Source organism: Larimichthys crocea, chromosome XXIV (genome assembly GCF_000972845.2).
Source record: "Larimichthys crocea isolate SSNF chromosome XXIV, L_crocea_2.0, whole genome shotgun sequence".
Lineage (NCBI taxonomy): Eukaryota > Metazoa > Chordata > Actinopteri > Sciaenidae > Larimichthys > Larimichthys crocea.
In genome coordinates, this window is record NC_040034.1 from 15668962 (window position 1) to 15696371 (window position 27410).

Below are 27410 nucleotides of genomic sequence, written 5' to 3' on the forward strand. Positions count from 1 at the left end.
ATAGCTGTATGATTTCACCTAAAATCTAGATCAAATTCAGCCTTCAGACTAGTAATATATGAAGTTGGTAGTGGTTAATGGTATTTCCTTTTTGTGTTGTGTCACCTTTGATTTTCAAGCACATCTCACTTCCTTTTTCTGTAGACCATCAGTGTAGATATGAATCCTTTTTAAACTTTATAAGATTGAGCTCCTGAACCTGATGACTCCATGGTTTGCTCAAGGTTTCTGTGCTCTGGAGTTTGAGTTAGTTTGTGAATTGATTAATCATTAACACACCTACAAACTTTAATTTGTCTGCTCACAACAAGTCTCTCATCTGCCGCCAAGCCTGATGTTGTCCTTCACTGTTCACATCCTTCTCTGCCTCATACTCAGCAGCTTTGTGGAGCCATGTTACTGAATGAAAGAGATGCCACGGGGACAAACTGTGTTTACATGAAGGTCTAATATAACATGAGCGTTTTTCTGTTTCAGGAGTAAAGTGAACAGGGAACCATGTTTTGTCACATTTGAATATTTTATTTTCATTATGATTGAGATAAACTGTCCATGTCTATAGCCTGTGCACATATTGGAGTCCAAGTACAGATGAAGATATGAAAGTGAGGTCTACTTAAGAACAACAACAACAACATCAATAAGTCTTTTAACTGTTTATAGATAAGCATTGCATAAGCATTTGTGTTTTTTTATGATGACTCATGAGGACTGAACAAACAAAAGCACTTACTCTGACAGGAAGTGATTCCATATTAGGGAAGTCATTTTTTTTCCTTGTGTCCGATTTCATCACTTTTCTTCACTGAAGTGAAAGAGTCATTGTTTCTAAGCATCTAGTTTTTTTTCTATGACAGTAAAGCAAATGTCTGTAATAGTTTCGGACAAAACAAGAATTTTGAAAAAGTCATCTTGGACCTGTTGGTCTGTTGGAAATTGTGATGTGAACGGTTTTCTGATATTTCATAGACCAATTGATTGGCGAAATTATCTGCAAAGTATTGATAATGAAACTTCTCATTACTTGCAGCCCCATATTCCACCTTTTATTTGGATTTTACTGATTTACCAAGAGATGCTGACTTTGAGTTTTTAAAATTTAAATTGTCAGTAGTGTCATCACAGCTTTCATTTATCTCCGTCATATTGGGGTTGATTCCTAATGATCATAAGAAATATTAATTATCCACATAGATGGATACTGTGATGGTAAGTGGGAATATGTTTCTTTATTAATTTATGCGATTTTAGACTTTAAAAGTAGAGCTGCAGGAGATGAATTAATATGTTGAATGTGGAACAGCTTTTTTTTCAATGTTAGAGTACACTGCCATCTACTGTTCAATTTTCCCTCTGGCGTTTGAGTTAGTTTGTAAATTGATTAATCATTAACACACCTACAAACTTTAATTTGTCTGTTCACAACAAGACTGAAAGTCTCTCATTGTCATTCCACAGTTGATTAATCTGTTTCTCTGCCGCCAAGCCTGATGTTGTCCTTCACTGTTCACATCCTTCTCTGCCTCATACTCAGCAGCTTTGTGGAGCCATGTTAGATGTCACAGGGACAAACTGTGTTTACATGAAGGTCTAATATAACATGGATGTTTTCATGTTTGAGGAGTAAAGTGAACACGGAACCATGTTTTGTCACATTTAAATATTTTATTTTCATTATGATTCAAATTAATTGTTCATAACTGTCCAGGTCTATAGTCTGTGCGCACATTAGACAAGTTATCTGGTTTTGTCTTAATATTTAAAGACAGTAATGTCTCATACACTTTAAATCATTCATCTTTACATGTTTCCTCATATATAATAAAATAACTTTTTCTCCGTTCCTTTTAGACTCGCTGCCGTCTCACACTAATCCGCAGGTCCTGGATAATAGGGCTAAACCCTCAGGACAAATAGGAACAATAAGACTCAGAGTTCACTGAACCAATAGACACTTTCGGGTCCTAATGTGAAGCCTCTGCTTCTCCTCTTGTGAGGGGAAATGGTGGTAAAACATGGTTGGAAAACATCAGTAAGGTTTCCTATTCTTTCAGTGGTGCAGTCTAGTGGCACTCTGATAGTTCTGCATCCAGAAAAGGATGAGCAGTCTGATTACAGGACATGAATGTACAGTATAGAAAGTCAGATATGATAACTGAGTTTGGAACAGGTCATTTTTGGAGGTGGTCAAAAGGGTGCTGTCACATTTGATTTACTCACAACAGAAAGAAAAGAAATGCAGTTGGATTACAGGAATAGTTTTCTGTCTTCTGTCTTTAAAAGCAACATTTCATACACAGGAATTATTACACACAGATGACCGTCTCCATCACTTACTGTTAATATGTAACTTCAGCTCTGTCTGTGATGATTGAGGTGTCAATAATCCTCATTAATCAGCTGATTCTAACAAAACATGAAGGGGTTGAAATCTTCTATCTGCACTCTATCACTGTATGTTATATTGTTGCCTTGATGTTTTCCAATTTCCTATGAATATGTCTTTTGTTTTTGGCATGTTGTTTTTTGCATGGGTGTAATTGTCCAGCTGTCTGTTTTTTGGATCTTTAGTCAAAATGCAAAAAGTAATGCAAGACCTTATGGTTTACCTTGGTTGGTTGGAGAATTCATATTTGAACTGTACCTCCTTACTTGTTTGTAATTTTAAAAACTGTATATTGCATGCTCTTTTTGCATGCATGTTTTTCTGGATGGGTGGGTATTAGAGGCAGAAATGTTTACATGCTTTACCACAAAGTCAAAAGTAATATGCAGAATTATATGTTCATATTTATAACATAATACAGTCACAGACTGATAAAATCAGTGTCAAATCAACACCTTTAATTCCTATAAAAATGAACAAGGTGGTGCCACCATGTCATGTGTTTTTGCCCATTTTCTCCATATGCTGCAAGAAAACTATTAGGAGTGAAGTCTGTCTTCAAGTTAGGAGAATAAATATGATCATGAACATCAAACATTTGGGAATATGTTAATCTCACCACTGGACAATCAGTCACTTGCATTTTCAAGATAGCTGCTATTATTTGAGTATTTGTCATACGTAAGGTAATACAAGGTCAACCATGAAATATGTTGGAACTGGTCAGCTCAGCATTGAGAGCACTAAAACAGTATTTTTTATATTAAAAAATATCAGAGTACAAAATAAAAATACAAAAAATAAAATGTTCTGAAATAGAATATGAGGAATATGTGTAAGTGTTGTAATATGTATATGCAGGTATTGAAGTGTCATGTTTTCACTGATGTAGTTCAGGCATGTCCAAAGTCCGGCCCAGGGGCCCAATCACGGCCTGCGGTCAGCTTTCATGCAACCCAAAGCTTTGTTTTTATTATATATTATTTATGGCCTGCTAGGATTGTCAGATACTGTATGGCTGGAAGATTTGGCTTTTTGGGGTGACATAACAAAGCATTTGAATGTTAACCTCTAAGGACATAACTGCTGATATACCTGTATGTACCTGTAGATGTGACACAAAATATTACTTTCTGAATGATTTTGTCAAAAAGTGTTAAATGTTAACAGACATTACTCATACTAAGTCATGTTTAAAATGAACATGAGGTGAAGAGTTTAACATATTCCATATAATTTACTCTTTGTTATCTGACTTCAGATGTGAAAGAAACTGGTTTTCAGATTTGTTCACGCCTGATTGGTGTAGATTTGGTTACATTGCCATTTAAAAAATAATAATAATTGTGACAATGAAATAAAAATGTTACAGAACAGTGCATTTGTTGTAACTTTTATTGGTAATTTTTTCATTTGTTAAATGTTAGTATTGCCCCCCTGTCATCGTCACATTGTCAAATCAAAGAAGTTTGTGAGATTTCAAAATAAAAGTTTGAATTTGAACACTGCCCCACCCACAACACTTAACTTCCTGCGCAGTGCACGTTCATGCGCATGGCCGTCAGAGCGAAGCGCGTGTGATGAGCGGGAGGAGATTTTATACCAAACTTTTGAAAGGTGAGTTTTATTTTAGTGCTTTTACAGTTTGATACATCATTGATGCTAAATTCAGTTCGCCGTCTTCTACGTAACGTCCTCTTTGTGAACTATTTAGCTAAAGTCTGAGTAAAGCTCGGCTGCTAGCTGACGTTAGTGTTTACTTTTGAGCGGGCTAATGGAGTTAGCATCTGCGACGTCCCGTAGCTAGGTAACGTGACTTCTGCAGCTTTCGAACGTCGCGAGCGTCACGTTTTCCCGCCGCGTGAAGGGAACGAACGTTACATCTCTGAGCTCGTTTGACACGCGCTAGCTGATAAAAATAATATAACTGCGCATTAAAGGTGAAAATTAAACCTTTAGCTTTGTTCCTTTTTAATTTAGTCAGTCACCATCGTATGTAGCATTTGATACAGGCTTATACTGACTTTATTTTTGATATTTTTGATCATAAGATTTAAGTCTGCTTTAGCTTAAATCACCTTGACAACTTTGTTTTTTATTGAATATAATACAATATATTATATATATATATATGAATATAATTTGAGCAAAGTTCACAATATGATAATAGATAAGATAAACTCACCAATGTAGCAGGTACACATCGACATTTAGAGTTTGTGTTAGTCATAGCTACAATGAATGAGTACATAGTGACCTAAACAAACTATGTATTTGAACATGCATTTAAAATAGAATAATAACAAGGACAAAACAAGACATGGTGTCAGAACCCAACGTGACCTTGTTTACGTTTGAGAGGGAAAATTCAGAGTGTGAAGACTCATTGTGAATGGCTCAGTAGATCATACTGTGAGACTGTTTGTTTGTGTGCTCTGTTTCAGAAACTGGACTTTACACGAAGAGAGGCAAAAAAAAAGTGGTTGACATGGCTCACACAGACAATGGTGAGTACAAGAAAGTGGGTTCAGTAGGATTTCTTGAACGGATGTAGCGTTTGTTGGAAAAAAATGTTGATTTTTTTTACTTCCATTTAGCTCAATTTGATTTTTTTTATTTTTTTTATTTTGCCTTTAGCTGATTAACTTAAGATGGTTAACTGATGATCTGGTCTCTTTTTTTTTTTTTTTCAGCAGACACAAAGAGCACGATTTTCAGTCGGCTCAAGCCAATCAAGTTTGAACACTTAAAGCCCATCTCGGCATATTCGCGGTTCATCACTTGTGATCAACAAAACGCCAGTCTGCATCAGTCCTCTAATCCGTTCATAAATTTAAAAATTGAGGTGGTGAACAATTGTCAGAAGAAAAGGAAATTAGATTCAAGTCCCGATGATTGTTATGAGACTCCAGCAAAAAAGGACTTTAGTCCACAGGCTTTGTCCCCAGATCTGGGGTGTTTTATGGACTTCTCCAGCCCACCTACAAAACAGGACTGCGTGTCCCCTCTTGCCACCTCTATGCCTGCGTTGTTAAATAAAACACAAGCTATCAGGAGTGAAGAAGAACAAAGTTCAAGCTCTGAGCCACACTGGAAGATGCACTTAAATGCAACGCCCTTTGACCTTGACGTTGACGACATATTGTGCCTAAATCCCCTCAGCACATATGCTACTGGAGCGTTTTCTGATAACGTACAGCGCTGCACAAGTCCAAATAGTGACACGTTTCAGAATAAGCCAGCCTTAGCTCCCAATGTGGCACACAAAACAGAACTGGGACGAGGAGACGGACAAGTGAAGGAAGAACAAGAAGAGCCGAAGGAAGAAATGCACCTGAATGTGAAAGATGTGGAGGAGGACAAGGGTTATTTCTCCATGTCCTACCTGAAGGACCACAAAATAGGAGTGGACTCTCCTCAGCTGCCTCCAGTTACCTGTAGCCCCCTCAGGAGAGGTGAAGATGAACGCCAGCCTGAAAGTGCACCTGAGCCCGGTTGTCACAAACAAGCTGTGCTGCCCGGACAAGATTTTTCCTTCACAGTTCTTGATTCTGGTCCTGTTGTAAGAGGGCCGCTGGTGAAACCTGCGGACTCACTCTTTGAGCCTTTAGAAGGTGACGTCGAAGAGATGTGGAACATTGGTTCCCCCCTGTTTGAATCCTCTGTGTGTAACAACGTCACTGTGAAGTTGAGCGCCGATAGTGAGCAGAGTAGACAGGTGTCAGAGGAGGTGAGGGGAGAGGTGATGGAGGCTGTCGATAAGTGTCAGGCCACGGTCGGCAGAGAGGAATCCACTTTGGACACCAGTTATGAAACTACTTTACCCCTTCAAGTACAGGTAAGCTGCCGTGACGCGCTCACCTTTGTCCATCTCATTTTGAACAGCGTATGGTGTGTGCACTGTATGTTGTTGCATCTTTTTAAGGTGAAGTCAGTTGTAGTGGCTCTCGGTCATCACGCTGCCAGCAGCGAGCCAGCAGCGCCTCTTCTGCCATACCAGGGGCCAAATTGTGTGAGGGGAGGCGTGATGGAGGCTGTCGATAAGTGTCAGGCGACGGTTGGCGGAGAGGAATCCACTTTGGACACCAGTTATGAAACTACTTTACCTCTTCAAGTACAGGTAAGCTGTCGCGACGCGCTCACATTTGTCTATCTCATTTTGAACAGTGTATCGTGTGTGCACTGTATGTTGTCGCATGTTTTTAAGGTGAAGTCAGTTGTAGTGGCTCTTGGTCAACACCCTGCCAGCAGTGAACCAGCCGCACCTCTTCTGCCATACCAGGGGCCAAATTGTGTGAGCAATGCCTGGACTGAAAGGTACTGTAGCAGTCTATCACCTCTAGGGGGAGTAGTGTGACTATATAATGGGCTTTCAAAGAGCTTGGAAAAGGTACCCTCTCACACCCCCATTACCTTCTTAGTTTCACTCAATTCCTGTATGCTTTTGGGATCATGATTATGTTGGTTGGTCCGAATAGACACTCAACAGTTGAGCCAAGATAGCGTAATATTGTTGTTTGACTAAACTTCAGACTATGTCAAATATATAAAAAGGTCTGTCCGAAAGCATTCATTAAAAAAGCAGTAAAACTCCTGTATTTCTCTTAAACCAGATCACACACATTTAAGCTATTCTATGTGATCTCCTTCGGACATGTAATGTAATAACGTAAAATTCTTTCATTCACTGAGCCACCACTGAAACTGTCTGGGGAAACGCCTCCCACTTTGAAAACTATATAAAACACAATGTGTCAGTTTCAGCCATGGTTTAGTGCAGAGGTCCTCAGCTACATTTGTCCAAGGGCAGACTTTTTCTAAGCAGGAGGCCAGACTTTCAAAATAATAATAATAATAATAATAATAATAATAATAATAATACAAATTATTGGCCTGACAAAAATCCATGATAATTAGATACCTAGCTAGAAATCACTCAGACCTTCACCAAGGAGGAAAGCATCACTCTTCAAACTACTGAGTAAACTACTGAGGAGTGATGCTTAAACTCTGTTAAGAGTCATAATTGCAAAACGCAGTCCTAATGAGTCAACAGTTTTGACGCTGTTATAAGTTGCACTGTTGTGCATGTAAGTCCTGTACTAATGGTAATTCAGTTTAATACTACGAGGTGCAGGAGTTTGTGAGCAGCAAAACAAACGTGTTTTTACTGAAGAAAAGGAAACTAACAACATGAGTCTGCCAAACTAAAATGAGTTGTGGCGTGCAGCCTGTAGCTCTTCATCTAACAGCTCACTGTGGCTGCTCCTCCTCGTTTCCATTACTCCACTGACATGAATCCACGCAGAAAATGGCTAGACTCATATTTGATGAACAATAGTGGTACGTGCTAATCTCACTGACAGACCCATTGGATTTTCTGTTCATAATTAAAATCAGCTCATGGTTTGAGGGTTAAATGTGACGCTGCAGGAGAATAAAATATTCAGTTTATATTAGCCATAATTTAATCTAATTCCTGGGAATTTTGCCACGGACACAGTTTGTAATATTGCCGATGACAAAACTTTCATTAGTGCCATTTTACAGGCCAGATGAGAACCTCCACCTGGATGTGGCCCACAGGCCGCCAGTCAACGATCTAGTTTAATGGTTGTAAGGGTTGTAATATTTTTATCTGCCTGCCTTTCTGTGATATCAGTGTCCATAGGCCAATATTTATTTAACAGTTTTGCTTTCATTCACTCGTAGATTTCAGTTTGAAACATGAAACGTCCTATGTGGCTAAATGTGGTTAAGATATTGTCCTTTTCAGACCGGTGATCGCTGACAGAGGAGTGATTCTGGAGCGGGACAAACAGCTGTATCTCCAAATGGTCACCAGACACATGAACGAGAATCAAGGTGGAAATAAAGGTATGACCCTGAGCTTTACCTGAAACACCCACTAGTGTGTAGGAAATTATTGGTATCTAGTGGTGAGGTTTCAGATTGTAACCAGCTGTATACCTCTCACCTCACCCTCCTCTGTGGAGAGAACCTATGGTGGTCATGAAACTAGAAAAAAGAGCCTGTGTTTAGTTCCACATGAGGGAACATAAACACAATTTTCAGGTGATTATATAAACTAATAAATACATTTTTCATTATTATAGATTTTTCATAGCCATGCAGTGCTTTCATGCAACACTAATGTGAAACTAGGACTGGATAATATCCTCATTGATTACAATATACACTCATCGACCACTTCATTAGGAACACCAGTACAATCTGATGTGATCCAATATAACAGCTCTGCTTTTATACGCGCTTATATTTTAACTGTCAGAAAAGTAATGATTCCTTTTTATGTTGATTATCGGTGTAGTGGGTGGTAGTGTTGTACTGGATGTTTAAAGATCATCTGATTTGTTTTGTTCTCATGTTCTTGTGGTTTTGTAAGACATCTTTTTCAGTCCCATCAGGATTTCACAGGCCTTTTTTGAGATAGTTGCGGCCTAAAATGCCTGATGTTGCATGAGGTTTTCAAAAAAATTGCGGCGAAAGTTGCGGTGCTTTTTACATTTTTGTTGCGGGAGGAAGTAAAAGTTGGGATAAGTTGCGATTCGACAGTCGCGCCGGAGGCGAGGGGGCCCCGGAGAGGGCGCAGCGAGCACTAAGTCCACGGCCCCAGAAAGCGTTGAGGTCCGGGCGGGCGCTCTAATGCTTGCGGCTCCACCTTCGCCCCCGAGCCTTTCCAAGCCCGACCCAGTGCCGGTCACGGCTCACTGCCGTGGAGGAAGTGCGCCCAGCGGTGGCCAGCCAGAGCTGATCATCTTGCACCATGCGGCCGTCCTTGGCCCGCCGAGTTCAATCCCCCAGGCAGACTGTGCGGAAGTTGTGGAAAAATCGTGGTGATTGGTTAAAATTGCAACACCGGCCTGAATTCACTGGGATTCACTAAAGTTGCAAATCGCAACATCGCGAATTCCTGGAGGGTCTGCTTTTTGTACTCTTTGCATTACTGAACCTTGTAGACTGTCTGTGTACGCTTACATTTATTTTTAAATCTGGTTTGGTGTCCTGAAGATGTCATGACTGAGCTGCTGAACCTGATGACCCACGTGGCTGATCAGGCACAGGGCACTAAGGCCAATCAGTGGCAGCATCCTTCCGATCTCACACGCAGGTACATCTTCTTCTTTTTCCTGATAGTTATGAAGCAGCTTGGATTTAAAATAGTTGATCTTTTTTTTTAACAAATGTTAAATATGTGGCTCTGGATTTGTGCTTCCTCTCAGGAACTACCAAAGAAGATTTGGCAACACTACGCCCACAATGTCCCTCCAGGAATGGCAGGCCAAGAACCTTGCAACATACAAGCGGTTTGCCCAGCTCCCAAAGATTTTCAAAAGGAGCCCGTATGACTGAATTCAGAGTATTCTTGTGAATAGGGTGCACTTCAACGTGCTGGAAACTCTTAATATTCCAGCGGACCTCATAAATATTATCTTTACGTGTGTTTTTGGTTTCTCAGTTTGTGTTGCACTATATTTTTCTCACAACTAATGCATGTAAACAAAAATTAATGTGTGTTTTAAGGAGTTTTGGAAATTATGCTAAGAACTAAGCACTTAAGGGTTTCAAGGACCTCAAATGCTTTGCCTTTTTACTGTGTTTGAAACTATGCCTGTTTTAATGTGTATTTAAGTACGTTTTGTACTTGTGCTGTTTGACATTTTGTCCTTTTTGCTTGTGAAAGTGTTCACCATTCATGTTTACTCAGGTTAGAATAGACCAGCACTGACTTTCTTAAGTTTCTTGTTCTTCCTGTGTATAAAAAAAAAAAAAAAAAAAAGTGCATCTTGGGTCGATGTTAGCCTCCCGTCGTTTTCTTTGGCGGATTCTTTGAATGACAACAGCAAGCAATTTAAAATATATAAACAAATTTAGCAGGCATGTTGGAGTGTAGCATTCCTGCTACATCGTTCTTGAGGCCATATTATGGCTACAGTGTTATATAAGCCTGGAAATGTTTACCAAGAGGTTGTAGTCACGCCTCTAGAATAATGTAAATTGCCTCTTCTGCAAATTTAATTCGAGATGGAGGGAACTGATACGAACATAGACTTACTTTGAATTTATAATGTGATTTAATTTATAGGTTTTGTGTGAGCATATAAATATTTTTCAACCATACCTTCGATTTGTCGTGGTTAATCTAAACTGTCTATGGACCTCTGGACAACCATCAAAGTCTTACTATAACCTGGAAATTCTGCTTTTATCAAATGTAAATTTTTTTTCAGCACTAAGAGCAAAATTCCTTTCTCTACTTCCATATTTTGACGTGTCAACAAAAGTCTCCTTGGTGGGGATTTAAAAATGAGGCCGGTGAAAGTAAAAAGTAAAAAAAAAAAAAAAGAAGTTAAAATAATTTTGGTGATTTGTACGACCCTTTTAATTGTAGAGCAGCAGTGACCACGCTGTACTCTCAGCTGCTTGGAGGATTCAAAGCACCGAGGTCTCATTTAAACCCTGAAATGTTGTAAGAATAGTGGCTCAGGCGCTGATCGCAGAACCTAGAGTCAGAGCAGGGCTGTGTTTGTGTGGGGGGCTGACAAAGTGCTCAATAAAGCCTAACCTGTTCAACTTGCACTACAGTTGTCATCCTCTGTTGTTTGGCAAATAATGTTGCACATTTGTCGTCTTTATTCTGGGACTACAGTAACTGAGCGCTGTGCACAGGTACAGGCAGTGACCCCACGGAGCTCAAATACATGGAACTTATCAGCACGGCTCCCTTCCACTGAATAATGCAGGCTGTTAAAAGTAATCCTATCTGTACATACAGTGGGGCAGCCTGTCCTCGGCCAACCATCCAGAAGGCAGAAGAGGTGCGTGGGTGTCAGGGAAGGCCTCACGACGCACGCTGTGCAGCCACAGCATGTCTCTCTACACCTTCCAGAAATGTTTTGCCCCGTCAGTGTCATGAGCGGGCTCTGAGCAGCGAAGGGAAACTGTTTGTGTTTATCTGACATGTCTCACAGATGTTCTGCGGCTGTGTTGGGTTTTGTCAAAACAGAGCCGCACCACCAAAATAACAAAAGAGAAAGAAGTCGTGTATCTGCTACGAAATCCCAGCGCCTCATTCCTCGTGCTCAGCCAAGCAGTCACGCCAACGATTTCTCTCATTGATGCATAGACAAATAATTTAATGTGGGACTTGAGTAAGATCCGAGTGATTTGTTGTGTTTTGTTGTTTATGTCTCATTGATTTTTTAAAAAGTCATTACAAACACAGGCACGTTTTCTTACACAAGGCACTGACTCAACAGTTAATGTTGATGCTTGGAGCCATGTTGTTGGGTGATTTTTTTCAGGTGGACTTCCCAGTAACAGAAAGATGGCCAGTTGTGGGTGTATGTGCTTTTTTTTTGTGATGAGAAAACGGACAGTTGAAGCTGAGATTCACATATATTGTTCACTAAAGGGAAAATAGACCCAAACGCAGCCTGTTTGTGGAAAATGTTATATATTTTTTTATTTTATTTAAGCATACACAAGTAAGCATCCTTCATAATTGAAGTTGTGTAACCTTGTGCATAATAGTTAAACCATGCTAGCCCTCATTAAGCAATGACTGCTGTACACTTCATACAATGAATATAAACATGGTAGCACTAATAAAGCAGTTCATTTTTCTAAACCATGCTTCTTTGTGGATCTCATTCCTATATTTCAAGAACCCATAATGAAATAGTCCAACTTCTTCTTTGTAATATGCGTTCAGGTTTCCAGACATGTTCCTAATCTCATACAAAATACATAGTGTGTAAGTTGTTTTGAAAGCCAAAAACTCCTCAGTCTCAACACAAAAGAGTCCATTACTGCTACCAAGCATACAATAATTTTCAGGCATTGTATCATACGTACAGTAGTATGAGAAAACCTTAGGCCTCTCACACTGAAAGAAAAGTCCTCAGTGTGTTGTTAAAGAGTGGTTTGCCACCACGGGGCCGAAGTGGAATGTTGAGTTCATACAGTCGTCACCATTAGTCGAGTGTGATTGAGGAAAAATGCTTTTCGTTTGTGATTGACAGCTCAACCTTTTCTAAACCAGAAACGTTAATAGTGGCTGAACATCCTCACAGTTACAGATCTGTTTGCTTCTTTTAGCTGGAGGAAACCTCACTGCACTCCACCACCAGATATGAAATGTGTGGATTTGAATTAGATTCTAATTAACCCAACATGTATGACCCGTATATTGATATTCCACAGCGGTTTACCATCAAACTGAGGCTGCTGGATTATCATCTCTTTGTAGGAGAGCTCACTCAAACAACAAAGGAATTGCTTTGCATCATATTTTTTTGGGGGTAAGTACACTTATTTGCTTTTGTGCCATGAGTTGAACGTGACATCTGACTCTGCAAGAAAGCAAATAAATGTGTTTCCCCCAGTAACATTGGACAACAACCCGCCACAAAAGTGGATACTCACAATAGCCCTACATTTAAACCAATAATAAGGAATACAATATGTACAGTGTCAACATGGACACAACATACCATCATTTAGAGTTTATTATACACTCAGTTTTAACTTTATTCAGTGGAAACCTCTGCTGATGTTATACTCATTTAAAAAAACAAACTGTATTAGGGATGTAAAAAAAAAAAAAGAGGAATACCATTGAGAAACATATTGTTGGCAAAGTAATGACATGGCCCTTATCCAAGGAAATTATCCAGGGAGACAATCATCGTTATATGTTACTATGTGGATGGATGGATTTATTGGGAGATCCAGCCATTGGTGCAGTGTTTCTGGGGGGAAAAATGGATTCAACCTTCCGGCCGCCAAAGTTTTTGGCGAGGTGCTGATCACTCTGTGTAATGCAGCAGAACACCATTTCGTTGCGTCACCAAGTTTGTCCTGGCAACGGCTTAAACGTCTATGTTAATCAGTCAGAGGGGCCCCCTGCGACTTTCTTCCACCCCTTCTTCTCACTCTGTGACTTTACTCTTGCCTCTGACGTGAATCAGTGCTTATTGGAGGAGTGCAAGCCCGAGCTTTTCAGCTCTTATTAAGAGTAGAAGTAGAGGGAGGTAGGGGAGTGATAGAAGACTGCTGTTGGATTAGTCATCATTCTACCCACCCTGCTCGACCGTAACCTTCATTGCTCTCTTTTAACCACCTTCAATGACTAGCCAGGGTATCGCAGACTGAGATAGAGTCTGTGCAGAACAAAAGGAGCTCGATTTTCAGCAGCAGAATGGCTTTATGTTTCAATGGTTGTTTAAAACATTAATCTTCCTCATCAAAAAGTCTTTTCTTCTAGCACATAAACAGCACAATGACATAATGTAATAGAAATACATAATTAAAAAAAATCTCATTCATGAAAGCAGTATATTAAGAATAACCTGTACCCTTTTACATTATGAGTGAATACATTTTCCACATTAGTCTTGCTATATTTCATTTAAAGGCTCTCTAAACTGACACCACCAAACAAGAATGAAATATAAAATGTATTTACACATTAAATGCTTAAGCTCGGTCTACATGTCAACAGTCTGTAATGTTTCCTTTTACTTTGCACACACATTTAAATATCATGTGAAAGCCGATGAATATGACACAAATGTGAGATACGGGGCCCTCCGTCTTATTAGATAAATCATAAGATATAATTACTTTTAAGGCAGCACTACTGAGTTTGAATCAGCCCTCAATAACACCATTTTGCTTTCTCAAAACAAGTTCCCTCACAGTATACAGCGCACAGTTGATCCCTTATCATTGTTTTTTAGCCTCCTCAGCATGGAGTTGATTTGTGAAAGAAAATGATAGAAGCCCTTATGTTCAGGATGTCATAAGGATGTCTCGGATTGAAGGCTGGGCTCATAAAAAGTTTTTTTTAGCCCCCGTGCTCTCCATCAGAAATTTTTACAACAGCGCTGAAAGACTTTTCTCTGAAAGTTCAGGAGAGGGATCACCTGCAAACGAAAGTCGGGATTAATTCCCTCATATTCAATGTGCAGTTTGCTCATCCGTCTGAACATTGCATGCTGGGAGGTGGAGTTTTTGGACAAAGAGGCTACAGAGTTTCGAGTCCTTGCTTCCGTGCTTCTCCGAAGCCTGTTATTGCTGATACAAGGGATCTCTTTCTTCAGTATCTCTACCGAGGCAGGACCACCTCTCCGCAGACATCCATACTGTCCAGCCCCTTTTTCAACGTTCATTAATTAGATGGATGCACTCCACTATGGCCGTTCTTTTTCCTCCCCAGAATGCTTTGAAATTCATCACCCTCAAAGAGAAAGACACAAGGAGATACTAAAGGGCTCATCCTGGATGTGGAATGTAACATTTCACAAATCTATGAAAGACGGACAAAAGCGAATGTGATGGCACCAAACCTGGCCTGTTTATGGACTCAGAGCAGAGATACCTCTTTAGCACAAGTGAGTGGATTTCGTCTTTTCTGACAAAATTGGGTGATTCAGCTGTGGTGGTGAGCCGTGTGATCCCATCTAACGCTGCCCTGGCATCATCACTGCACATTTAAGAAATGGCTCCTTAATTAGCCAGGTGGAGTCTGGACTCCCTGAGGGGGAAAATTAGCTCGCCAGAATGGAAAAACATTTCCCGCAGCATGGCAAAGAGTTTCTGTCTGAGGGGGGGTGGGGGAATTGACAACAGGACTGTTCAGATGGCACTTTGTTAAAAGTCAAATAAGTAGAACTACAGTGATACATTCGAATGAACGACAGTGTTAACGTTCAAAAGTGAAGAAAATCAAATTAAAGTACGGGGAATGATTTGGACAAAGCGTCTCAGTGCAACTAAGGAATGAAAATGTCCAGGTTTATGGTTGTTGATGATGCACTGAAGAGGTGACAGAGGGCGAGAGAGAGAATGGAAATGTTTCTGGTTTCTGCTCATCGGCTTTGGTCCCTGGGGTTGGTTTATCTGCAGACTCTCCACCACTGGAGTCGTTCGGCCTTAATCTCTGCTGACCCATGCAACAGTAGTTATTGAGCACAGTGCAGCCAGTGAACTTTTGCCACAGTTGCTCCACTGCTGACTCTGCTCTCAGACCAGCACCCCCCCCAAGAGTCCTGCGGCTTTGCTTCAGTGCCAGGCCACGTGCCAAAGGAGAGTAAGCGCTGCCGAGGGCCCCAGAGTCCCAGCCTCATCCTGACAAGCAGATGGGCTTAAAAAGGGGGCCGCTTGTTTGTGAGAACACAAAGTCTTTTGGATAAAGAGAAGACGGCCTGGCAGTCACACCTCAATGATGTTGACAGATGGCATCCTATTGTTGTTGTTGTTGTTCTTGGGGAACTGTGGGAGGAAAGAGGAATATGACAGGTATGAGAAGGCTGGAGAACTCACAGGAATCACATAATAAGCTCTCTCTCAGTGAGCGTGAGGATGCCTCTGCACTTGCATGTTTTATTGATGTTCAAAGCAGGAGAGTGAACGTGATAAAGATTTGTTTTGACTTTGATTTTTTGCACTGGTTTGAATGCAGGAAATGGATATGGTTATGGGGCACTAATCCAAAAAGGAAGCCATGACTTGTGTGTGTGTGTGTGTGTGTGTGTGTGTGTGTGTGTGTGTGATTCATGCACATAATGGTGCCATGTTGAAGCAGTGTTTAGCCTGAAGCTGATATTCAGATGACACTATGAATTGGCATGAAGTGTCAGTGGAAAAAAAAAAAGTCTAGAAGTGGCCGGGACCATTCACCTGCCCGGCGCCGCTGAGGGGGAGGCACCCGGGGGAGAGGAGAGGGGTGGGTTATACCTTACTGCGCAACAGCCCCCCCGTCGGATGTTCAGGAGTGCTGCACTCGGAGGAGTTTTTGGCTTTGTCCTTGTTGTTGTTGGGCTCGTTGTCTTTGATTATGTCATACTGGCGACAGAAGAGAGCAATCACACCTAAGAGAAGAGGCAGAACGTATTCATGATCAGCCAACGCTGGTTATCCTCTAAACATAAATGAATGCACCTGCTTTTGTAAGCAATAGCAGGGGATTTGTTATTTTGTGTCAGATTACGACAGAAGCTCTGCGTGTGAAGCAGTCTGATCCTGGTTAAATACACATTTAAATCCTCACCTGCCCACATGATGAGTACCACCACGATGATGATGAGCTCCCCTGCCCTCAGCTGAGTGGTCTGGCCAACTTCCTCCATCGTCACTTCGTCTGAAGGAGTCAAAGCGTAACACGTTTATCTGGCTGTTAGTGGAAGCGGATTATTGAACAAAAATGTCAAATTATGAGCAGAAAAAAATGGAAATTTGCTCCTGACACACATATTCATTAAAATGTCCTATCACATTGCCTAACTGTAAAAGAGTTAGGTATGTTTGCTGCTGATCTTCATCAGAGCTCAGAATTACATGCAACTTTTTCAATTAAATTAACTTTTAATGTCGCAGATTTGACAGTATTGTCTCACTGTCTCAGATGGCCTTTTCTGACCCGACGTTTGGATAATTTCCCTTTTACACTCAGTGGCCTGTCATGAAGTTTTTGCATAATTGCAGCCTGTTTTATGCTTCTGTTGAGGTGGTGAGTTTTTGAGTCTTGAGGCCAGTTGTTGTTTGGAAGACGAGGAGCTGCTGATGGGCAGCAAAAGAGCAAATTTACACATAACATATCAGCAAAATGTTTTCCTATAAAATCTCTCTCGTCTAATGACTGACACTTCAACCGTGCGGAGCTTCGAGGCAAATAAGTCAGCATCAGTGTGCAGAACACGTCTCCTGTAATAAGAACTGCCAGGATGCTCTATCACAGAATGAGCACAAGAATCCTGTGCATGAACAACTTTCCATCCTCAAAGGTAAGACAGTCGACGGATCAGGGTGTGAGAAGAGGTTTGGCTAATACAACATTCAGATATCAAAGGGTATCCATTTCCTTCCTCTTGTGGTTATTAAAGTCTGTGTAAAAGCAATTATTTCAAAATACATTAAATATGTTGGAAAATAGTTGCTGAAAACACGTGAAAAGACTTTGAATCAGAGTTCAGTATCTTGCCCAAGGATACTTTGACACGCAGACTAGGAGATCAAACTGCCAACCTTCTGAGGACCCAATCTGCTGCCTGAGCCCCTGAGCCACGGCCTCCCTGGGTTATGTAGTTTTCATTTTTGCTACACTAGTAGTGTGACTTTAGAGAGAGCAACTCAGATTTAGGTTTTATTTCAGCCTTCCCTTATGAGATTAATTTAATAAGAGCACATTAGCAAATTATGGCTTTGGTGTTCAGACATGGTTATACAGTGGTAGAAGAAGTATTTAGATCCTTAAATGAAGTAAAAGTACTACTACCACACTGTGAACTAATCTTGATTAAGTAAAAGTAAATACACATTATGAGCAAAATCAACTTAAAGGACCAGAGTGATGGATCTTGTGGCATGTAGCTGTCTAGCTGTTGATTGCAATCCCCTTGTCCCGCTCTCTCCTTCCTAGTATGGAGAAACTACAGTGGATGTGAAACAAATAAAAAATGCAAAAGGCCGATCTAGAGCCATTGTTGTCTATTCTGTAGAGACATGGTGGTTCAACATGGCAGACTTGTGGAGGAGGGCCTGTGGGGTCTGTAGATATACAAGGTTAATTTTAAGGTTACAAAAACATAACAATTCTTATTTTCAGGTTGTACACTAAGGGAAGCATAGTTATACATATTATATTCAATTTCTGCCATATTCTGTATATAGAGCCCTGTAAATCTTACATAGTGGACCTTTAAGTTATCATTACCACCAGTAAAAAGGTGTCTGTCAGTGTTTCACTCTTATATACTGTATATGAAGTTTAATATTTAATTAATGTCTATGTTGCATTTTACTCCTGTACATATTTTAGGTTGGGCTAATTTTAAGTTCTTTATATATCTTGTGTAGTCTGATCTACAGCAAGGCATCAGAGTTTATAAGACCATCATTTGTTCTGAAAATGTCCGACAACGCACTTTCCAGCTAATCCGAGAGGGTTTTCAAAAAGTTTATTTCGCTCAAGAAGTAAGATAATTTTCTCAGCACATAAAGGAACACTTAATCCATCCAGAGTCACCAGATTTGTTTTTTGTTTTTTATGAGAAAACTGATTATACTGTGATTACTTTCACCGGATATGAAGGATATGGCCTCCCTGAAGACCTGAGGACAGCAGAGAATGTTCTTATCTTTAAGAGCAAACTTAAGACTTCTTTTTTTTAATCTGGCTTTTATTTCAACTATATTTATAAATGTTTCTGTTTATATATTTTAATCAGGTTAAAGTTGCACGACATTTTAGATTTGCTCAGTCCACTTCCACAAATGATTTCCATAAATATATTAAAGTTTAAACTAGATGTCACCATCATACATTTTTTGTCATGAGTCATATACAGAATATATTTGTATTTTGAGATATTATTGGGAGAGTGCTCAAAAAATATATGAATAATTCATAGGGGTGTCTTGCTTGTTAAAATTGAAACACAAGATTCATATAAGTCTCTTTGATTGGCATGTCTGTAAACGGTGCCCTGCTTTTACTTAACTTACTAACCAAACATCTTAATATAATAAACATAACATAATTGGATAAATTCTATGACCTTTTTCTGTTATTGGTGGTTTAAATTCCTCATTTACCACCAAACTCTGTTTTCTGCAGATCCTGAGAGGATGAGATTAAACTCTCTGTCCTTGCCTTCCATGTTCTCAGAGCATGATGTTGAAGAGTACATACTCCTCTGCCATTTTATCCATTTGGGGTTCATTTACATAGTCTTTTATTTTTTGCAGTCCAAGGTCTTGCTCTCGAGATCTTCTTTACACAGTTGTTGAGAGTTTGTCCTTGAATGTTCTGTGAATCGAGTGCTTTCACCTGCTCAGATCTCAGTCTATACTTTGTATATACATAAAGAATACAGCCACTTGTCAGCTAGTCTTCTCCTGTCGCCATTATGTCTTAAATTACAGGTGCAGCAAAGTAATGGTAGGGAGCTGTACAGTAGCACAGGTGCTGATAAAGACTTTGGCTGCAGCAAGAAAATAAGTGATGATTTTCAAAAGACTCACTCTCACAAGCACACATGAGACACACGAGCAGCTACAGAGATGTGTTTCGCGTGATCACTAATAGGCCTGATTCTGCAAGTGCCTGCTGGAGTCAAAAGATCACAGTGAGGCAGAACATGAAGAGAACAGTGAAGGCTTCATGTAGGCCACTGGGGATCCTGCGAGCGTGATGAAAAGATAAAGCAATGGAAAAAAAAAAAAAGTTAATCGCAGCAGTCACGATCAACTCATACCAATTAATCTCCATCATCATCTTTGAAGTCGTATGTGGCCATGAGAAGTATTATCAAAGAGAGAAGTTGTTTGCACATGCAGCCTGTAGACGCCTGCAGATTTCTACCGAACAAAGCAGCAAGCCGTAGTAACTTTTTCTTGCACTACTGAGTGTTGTGGAAGTCAGAGGCTTGATCTAAAGTTCACCGCAGCGTAGAGAGCACTGCTATCCTTTTATTAGATGCAGTGGGTGACATTTGGAGGGCCCAGTATGGCAGGAACCCCACGCTCCACTAGTTTTTAGCAACAAGCAATTCTGCTGATCGATTGGCCTCTGTTGCCCAGTATTAACTAATCAAAGCACAACAGCCCAAGGCACCTGACACTGTTGCCAGCTAGCCTCAGTGGGTCTAACTGGTCAAATGTAACAAACTCTGATGCATGCTAGTTGAAGTTACAGCTTTAAAGTTTGTCGGAGTGCCACTTTGATGCATACAGAGATGGAAATGTTAACATGACAACAGGTGGATTTTGACAACGTTACTTGATTTATTGATTTTTTACAGATACATGCTCGGGAACCATATCAAGCAACTAAGAAGCAGGCTGCAAGAGCTCAATAAGGATTATAGAAATACTGAGGTCACTCCACATCTAGATCATTTAAAGTGACCTGGAAATGTAAATTTTCCTTTATTCTGGATATTTTTCAGTTTACTCAACTGCTGTGATTTTATATTTTATTACATTTTTTTTGTAAATTGTTGATGTCAAAGTTTTTTTTTTCCCTATCCATCCATCCATCCATCCATCCATCCATCCATCCATCCATCTTCTGTAACTGCTTATACTCATCAGCGTCATGGTGGGGCCGGAGCCAATCCCAGCTGGCATTGCACAAGACAAGAGGTGGAGTGCACCCTGGACAAGTTGCCAGTTTATCACAGGGCACATAGAGACAAACAACCATTCACACTAACATTCACACCTAATTTAGAGTCACCAATGAACCTGCATGCTGTGGGTGGAAGCTGGAGCACCTGGAGAGAACCCAAACAAACATGGGGAGTACAAGCAAACTCCACACAGAAAGGCCCCAGCCGAGATTCAAACCAGTAACCTTCTTCCTGTGAGTTCTAACCAGTGCTGCCCAACTTAAAATGTGTATTTCTTAATTGTAATTGTCCTAAAAATGGTCAAGTTTAAGGGGAATTTTTTTTTATCTCTCTTTTGAAAACCCACAATTTGTAACTTTAAATTGCAGAATGTATACATGTGTTCAAGCCCCCATATTCCCAGAGAAAAAAAATCCAGAGGAGCAGTATTTAGGCACACATTTCAGGTACTTAAACTGACTATATACTTCTACTCCATGACATCTCAGAAGCAAATATTGTAGTTATTACTCTGCTTCAGTTATTAGTTACTACTTGATTAGATTACATTTATATACCCTTCTTGTCCAGTAAAAAAAACATATCTTCCAAATTTGTTAATTTTAATTTTGAATGTTTGTGATAAATTAAAGGATTAAGTGTTCCTCCTACTTCTTAATATGAATAAGCTATTTAACAACCTGAAAATGCATCATCACAAAGCTCAAAATGGAAAAGAAATCACCATCATCATAAAAACACCAAGAGAAAAACCTAGCAGTTGTTTTGTTGGTCCTATGGGATGCAGCAGAGCTGAGGGACGCTGTCTTTACAGTATTTTACTGCAGCTCTGTTTGCACATACGCATCAAACTCCTGCGTGACAGAAGAAATGAGAAAACATTTATTTCATCTTTGTTATTGAGAATTCTCCTGTGGGCCAGAGAGAGAAAGATCTTCGTTTATCAGATCTGAGGAGACCAATGAGTCTTACTTGGAGCAGTTTTTTATTTCCATGTTTGTGGTTCAAGTAATTTGTCCAGAGAGAGTATACATGTACACTGAAGTGTACAAGTTTGTGTGTTTTTCGGGGGAACAGTAGAATTTAATTGTCTATCGCTCGCCGACAGGATTTCTTATTTTCGTCTACGGCTGCATCCTCTATGACCCCCCCCCACCTTCCTCTCTTTCTCTGACTCACTGTCTCTTTCTCCTGTTTTTGTGAGCAGTGCTTTTTTTTCTTTCTTTAAATTTTCATCTCTTCACGGTCCCTTTGATCTCCTGAAAGCTAAAACCCATTGTGAATGAAGAAATTAGAAGAAACGTGGAATAATCCAGCATTTCGGGCTCATCCTTTGCTCTTTCCATTGAGATCAGCATGATATGACAGAACAGAAGGGCTGAGCAGCTGAGTGAGGATGGTGAAAAGCTCCCCTTTTCTTCTAGTGACGTTCGCCTGTCATATCGAGACAATGGACTTACAGCTGTACTGAGAGACACTCTCTCCCACATTCTCTGTGCAATTATCTGCAGTAAAAGACAATCTCTATTCTCTCTTTTTGCCACATTTTCTGTGTCAGTCCTTTACACGAAGCAGACAGCCCATTTCCCACTGTTTGGGTTTGTTGTCCCTTTAATGATAGATAAGCTTAGAAATGATTTATCAGTTCTGCTGATGGCAATTTGCAGAATTGTCACACTGAATCATTGATTTAATCTTAAGTAGGTCTGAAATAGTCAAGAAGTAAACATGATTAGTGGTTACCTGTGCAGAATCTGGTATCTAGTTGTGGGGGGGGGGTCTCACTCGTATGGAAACTGAACATTCATCTTGACACAGTGGCAGATTCTGAATCCTAACTACACCGATTTTCCACTGCATTACAAAATGTTGACTTCAAGAACATCCGCTCATCTGTCATCATAAAGGTTTCACTCTTTTCAACGTAAGCTAAGCTAATTAAGCAGACATCCTTGAGCGAACGCTGCAAATGAGACTGAGAAAGATCTGTGATGTTGTGCTAAACTGTGACGTTGTTGTTGAGTGAAGGATGATGAATCACAGACCTGCTCTCTGTGGAGATTTGCTTTCGAAAATGTGTGCACGCTGGGAAATGTGTCGAGGAGCAGGGAAATCTTTTCATTTTTTTTATTTTATTGCAGCGAACAGGGACTTTCACTCTGTGTGTGTGCAGTGCCTACCAATATGTGGAAATCTTACAATTTTTTGGAAATGGATGAGTGAGCTGCAGCAGAGTGCTGCTTCCTCGAACACGCGCTCTCTCAAAGCGAGGCCCGTGGGCCAACGGCGGCCCTAAAGAAGCGCTATCTATCTATCTATCTATCTATCTATCTATCTATCTATCTATCTATCTATCTATCTATCTATCTATCTTCTCTGTGTTTCCAGTCTTTATGTTAAGCTATGTTTGTCAACTGCTGGCAGTAGCCTCATGTTTAGTGTACAAATATAAGAGTGGTTTCAATCTTCTCATCTAACTCCTGAAAAGAATATGAACATCAAACTTTTGCTTTTGATCGTTGCAGCTACCCCTCACAAAATCCTTATTACCCCGCTCAATAAAACTACACCCGTGTCTTTTTGTTTGTGTGATTGTGTTTATGAGGCACTTCTGTTTATTTCTGTGTATTGTGCACGAGCCGTGAGAGAATCATATCTGCAAACCTTAAGGAAACGACCCTGTCGATGTACATAGAAAGAATGAAACCTGTAAAAAAAAAAAAAAAAAAAAAAAAAATCATTGTTTATCTGGATACTGTGCAGTTATTGATTTCTGTAAATTCTTCCCCTCGCAGAAACAACACACAAACAACACTTCCTCTGCTAATTAGGCCTCGGTGGTGAGAAGAGCATGTCTTCAGTGCTCTACAGTGATTGTATTTATATTCTACATGTCTCTGCCAGCCCACTCAACACTACAACAGAAGTTCGGACTCCTTCTGGCTCCACTGCCAGGGAAGTATCAAAGTATAGCAGCAGCTCACATGAGAGATGAGTGAAAATGGGAGGAACAATAGATGAAGCAGGGCTTCAGCCAAAAGCACTTTGATTTGCAACCCCTTGCAGCTCTGACTACCTCCTCTCTACGTCTGATAAATGCCTTTCCTCATTTTGGTTTACTGTGCAGTTGTGCTGGGTGCATGCAGGGTGAGGCTCGGCGAGGCACGTCAATACACAATGAAGTATGCACCCCCTGCAGACATTTTATTCCCGAGTTGTGGTCAGCGGGGGCGAGCTTTAGAAGCACTCTGTTGTGAAATTTCATTTCACGCTTTGTGTGTCTATTGATTTTTATTGGTCTTTAGACAAAATCAGTCAAGATATTGTCAAAAGGCCAAGTCCCCTCTGCACTTACTGTCTTGAAAAGAACAGAACCAGAGTGAGAAAATGTGCAAGTCTTCTGTGTGGATGTGCTGGATGACCGAGAAAGTGTTCGTATGTGTGTGTGTGTGTGTTTCCTCTTTGTGCTACTCTACCTTTACTCTTAGAGGCCTGAGTTTCGGCTTCCTTCGGCGTTCGGAAGCGCAGGGGTTCGCTCAGCGGGCTCGTCCCAGACATGCTGATGGACTGGACATGCACAATGTAGTCTGTCTCTTCCTCCAAGTCCCATAATGCACAGGAGCGTGTGGTGGTGTTGACTTCCTGGATGAATCGCAACATGCGCACATCTTTCTTCTGTTGGAATATGACACGGGGAGAAGATGGTGAACATTGTTCATAGCAGGGGGACACATGTCATCATGCTCCAGTCCTCACAGAATTATAGTTAGGCTTTAGCTAACGGGAGGGACGACTGGCCCACCCAGTGAGGCTTTTATTGGCACTTTGGTGCTCAAGAGGTCTGATGTGACATTATGTCAAAAACGATGTTTAGAAGTGTTCTATCAGGGCAGAGCAGTCCTGGTTGAATTGATTTATTTCTTTTTATTTAACCAGGAAGGGGCCCACTGGGATTAAAAACCTCTTTTTCAAGGGAGTCCTGGTCAAAGACAGGCATCGACACAAACTAAGAATGAGTCAAATTAAAACAGATACAAGACACACAGACAATATTACAACATATAGCAATCTAGAAAAATAATGAGTACAATACAAGCCATGAATTCAACAACGACAGCTCAATGATTCAGTCTCTAGGTCTTTCAATATGGATTTAAAAGCATTCAAAGAAATCGGATCTTTGAGTTTTAAAACATTCTGTAAAACAGTCTGAGGGTGCAGAGTATCCAAATACACTCTTCCCGAGTTAGTTTGAGCATTTGGTACAGACAACATGTGAAAGTCCCTTTGAATGCAGCGAGTATTGTTTCCTTTCTAGAAATAAAAGAACAGCGATAGGATGGAAGCAACCCAAGAATTGCCTCGTATATGAAAATACACCAGTGGGTGCGCCTGCGGGTTGCTAAACAAGGCTATTTTGCCCGAGCATAAAGCTCCCAGTGTTGAGTCAGTGCTTTACAATTAGTAATAAATCTGAGGGACGCATGATAAGCTGTGTCAATCATATGCAACGCCTGAGCAGGGGCACACATGTACAAAAGATCCCCATAATCCAATATAGGTAAAAATGTAGCAGCAACAAGTTGTTCTGGAAATAGAAACTTAAGCCTCAGTGTTTTCACTGTACATGTGGTTTTAAAGTCAGAGAATGAATGAATAAAAGTTGCACATAGTGGATGTATAGTGACACTGAGAGCAATACTACTGCACGTCACTATTTACTTCTACTTCAACAGTTTAGTAAATAGGCTTATTTGATAACTTGCTGAGCATTAGATGGGAAGATCTCATGTCTGTGTGGTAATCCATTTTTGTGACAGACACAAGATGCAGCATATTAAATAGTGACAATTAGGTGCTAGTAGGGAGATTGTTATGTGTTTCCACCTAAATCGAATCAATAGATTTCCCAAAATGTGAAACTATTCCTTTAAAAATGTCATCTACAGTATGACTGTCAATATACAGACAAACGCATTTGCTATTTGTACCGTCAGAACATCACAGCTCTACATTTATACTTCCTCTGCACACACACACACACACCTTGGCATCACTGTGAGACAGTGACCCACACTGACCCTGCTGCTGTCCTCCTCAATCATGTCACTCCCCACAGTGCGTATGTGTGTGTGTTTGTAAAATCACAAGATGGCAGCTTGAAAAGTGATGTGATTAATGTTTTCTGTGTGTGCGAGTTTGTATGTTTATGTGAGCATGATGGCATCACGTTTCCTAGAGTTTCACAGCGCTGTCAGAGTCTGCTGTTGTCTAAGAGGAGGGCGGGATGCAGCATCCTGTGATAATAATACGTATTGACTCTTAACAACCAACCAGTGATGAAGCACAACTTAATTCAATTAGTGTTTGTGTTTGCATGTGTTTGTTCTCGCAACTGTATCCGCCCCGTTGGTACATTTACATATATCCAGTGGGAGTTGTATCTGCCTGTGTGTGTGCTGCTCACCTGCTGTGTTATGGCAAAGCCAATGACGGGGTCTCCCTCGGGGATGTCCCATGTCACCACAGCAGAGTTTGCTTTCACCGCGTTGATGGTCACATTGACAGGAGGCGACAAGCTATCTGCAAACAGAGAGGAACAAAAGCTTGTCTTATCTTCTGCAGTATGAAGTTCAGCTCCTTTATGATTCTGCCTGATGCAGAAACGGCCACCAGTATGGCAGGAAGCCAAATTCAGTGGTGTGAATAAATGGCTCGGCTGAATCCATTATGTAAGGTGGAAGCGATAGAGTATAGAAACACAAAACAATTCCTCAGAGGGTGGTAGCGCCTAGGGCTCAGCAGACACTATTCTGTATGATGTGAAAGGATCAATGCAGTCTCTGAGGTGAAATCGCTCTCATCTTACATGAATTTAAATCTAAGATCAAATTAAATTTTAAACTACGTTTGAACATGCTGAAAAAAAATACAGAAAGTATCTATATAAATATAGGATTATAATGTTTTTAGCCATGCTACATGTTGTCTCAATCCACACTGAAATATTTCAACAATTATCGAACAGACTGTCGTGAAATTTCATTTTCATCTCCCACCATCATGATGTTGTGGTTTTGAGTGAAATGTCTGTATAATAAATGGACAGATTGCCATAAAACTTGGTACAGATATTCTTGTAATAATTTTGGTGACTTTTCCTCTACAGTAGCTCCATCCTCAGGACAAAACGTGTCCAATACCTGAAAAACTCCCTCAGTTTAGTGATAATTAGCAATCATAAGATATTATACCAAATTGAAATAGTGAACTATTAGCCATAGCAAGTACAGCCTCACAGAGCTGCTGTAGTTTTCTTGTTGATAACTCTTTTTTACTTGCTGTGAAATATTTGCAACTTAAAAAATAGAGTTTCTGATCTTGGTGTTTTTATTTGTTGTGAATGTTCCATTGTGTACAATAAAATTATATTCATTTTGATATTTTAACAAACACCTCTCAGAGATTCAAAACTTTTCTTTTTAGTGCTGCATGCACAGACTTATAATACAGTTACAGGCATCAACTCATTTGCTTTGGTTGTCGTTGAGTCTGTCCACTGAAATTTTAAACAATTTAAACACCAACCATCTTCGTTGGAAAAGCTCCCAGTTCTGCAAAGTGGATGTTGCTGCAGTATTTTAAAGTTAGACAAAGCCAAACAGTGCCAAACAAAATACAACATATTTTATGTACAAACCACAAGCATGATGCCAGAACACATAAATCCTTTTGTCTCATTAAAACAGAGCGGGTAATCCTTGCAAATCAAACTGAAACTGAGACTCTAACTTAAGTCAGCCTTTCTTTCATGCATTGTGAGATGAGACCTCTGTGTGGTGCACAAAGCTGGACAGTAATATGGC

General features: G+C 40.3%; 2 protein-coding genes across 5 annotated transcripts in view; one reads left to right on the top strand and one right to left on the bottom strand.

Moving 5' to 3' along the window:
* The first annotated feature begins 3871 nt into the window (after positions 1-3871).
* Positions 3872-10736, top strand: kop (askopos). Of its 3 annotated transcripts, none has more exons than XM_027275093.1 (8): positions 3872-4003; positions 4831-4893; positions 5080-6224; positions 6312-6506; positions 6594-6703; positions 8163-8263; positions 9419-9518; positions 9631-10736. In XM_027275093.1, exons 1-8 carry the CDS (start codon positions 3967-3969, stop codon positions 9758-9760), a joined length of 1881 nt encoding a protein of 626 aa, XP_027130894.1. In that variant the 5' UTR covers positions 3872-3966; the 3' UTR covers positions 9761-10736. The 3 variants fall into 3 exon arrangements, with proteins under 3 accessions (XP_027130894.1, XP_027130895.1, XP_027130896.1); XM_027275094.1 differs by having other exon boundaries at positions 5083-6224; XM_027275095.1 differs by lacking the exon at positions 6312-6506.
* A 355-nt stretch (positions 10737-11091) lies between these two features.
* Positions 11092-27410, bottom strand: part of fndc5a (fibronectin type III domain containing 5a) — a 35588-nt gene continuing 19269 nt past the window's right edge. The window contains exons 2-6 of one of the 2 annotated variants that reach the window (XM_019266363.2): positions 26012-26127; positions 24021-24219; positions 16464-16553; positions 16151-16284; positions 11092-15685 (exon numbers count right to left, since the gene is read on the bottom strand). In XM_019266363.2, coding sequence (XP_019121908.1) covers positions 15626-15685; positions 16151-16284; positions 16464-16553; positions 24021-24219; positions 26012-26127 — 599 coding nt within the window. In that variant the 3' untranslated portion in view covers positions 11092-15625. Of the gene's footprint in view, positions 15686-16093; positions 16285-16463; positions 16554-24020; positions 24220-26011; positions 26128-27410 lie in introns of both variants that reach the window. The other variant, XM_019266364.2, reaches the window with a different exon arrangement.

Bases quoted from the DNA above. Each gene is read 5' to 3' on its own strand.
- kop (XM_027275093.1), top strand. From the start codon at position 3,967: ATGAGCGGGAGGAGATTTTATACCAAACTTTTGAAAG. The intron at 6,225-6,311 runs GTAAGCTGCCGT...CATCTTTTTAAG, and splicing joins CTTTACCCCTTCAAGTACAG to GTGAAGTCAGTTGTAGTGGC. The intron at 9,519-9,630 runs GTACATCTTCTT...GCTTCCTCTCAG, and splicing joins CCTTCCGATCTCACACGCAG to GAACTACCAAAGAAGATTTG.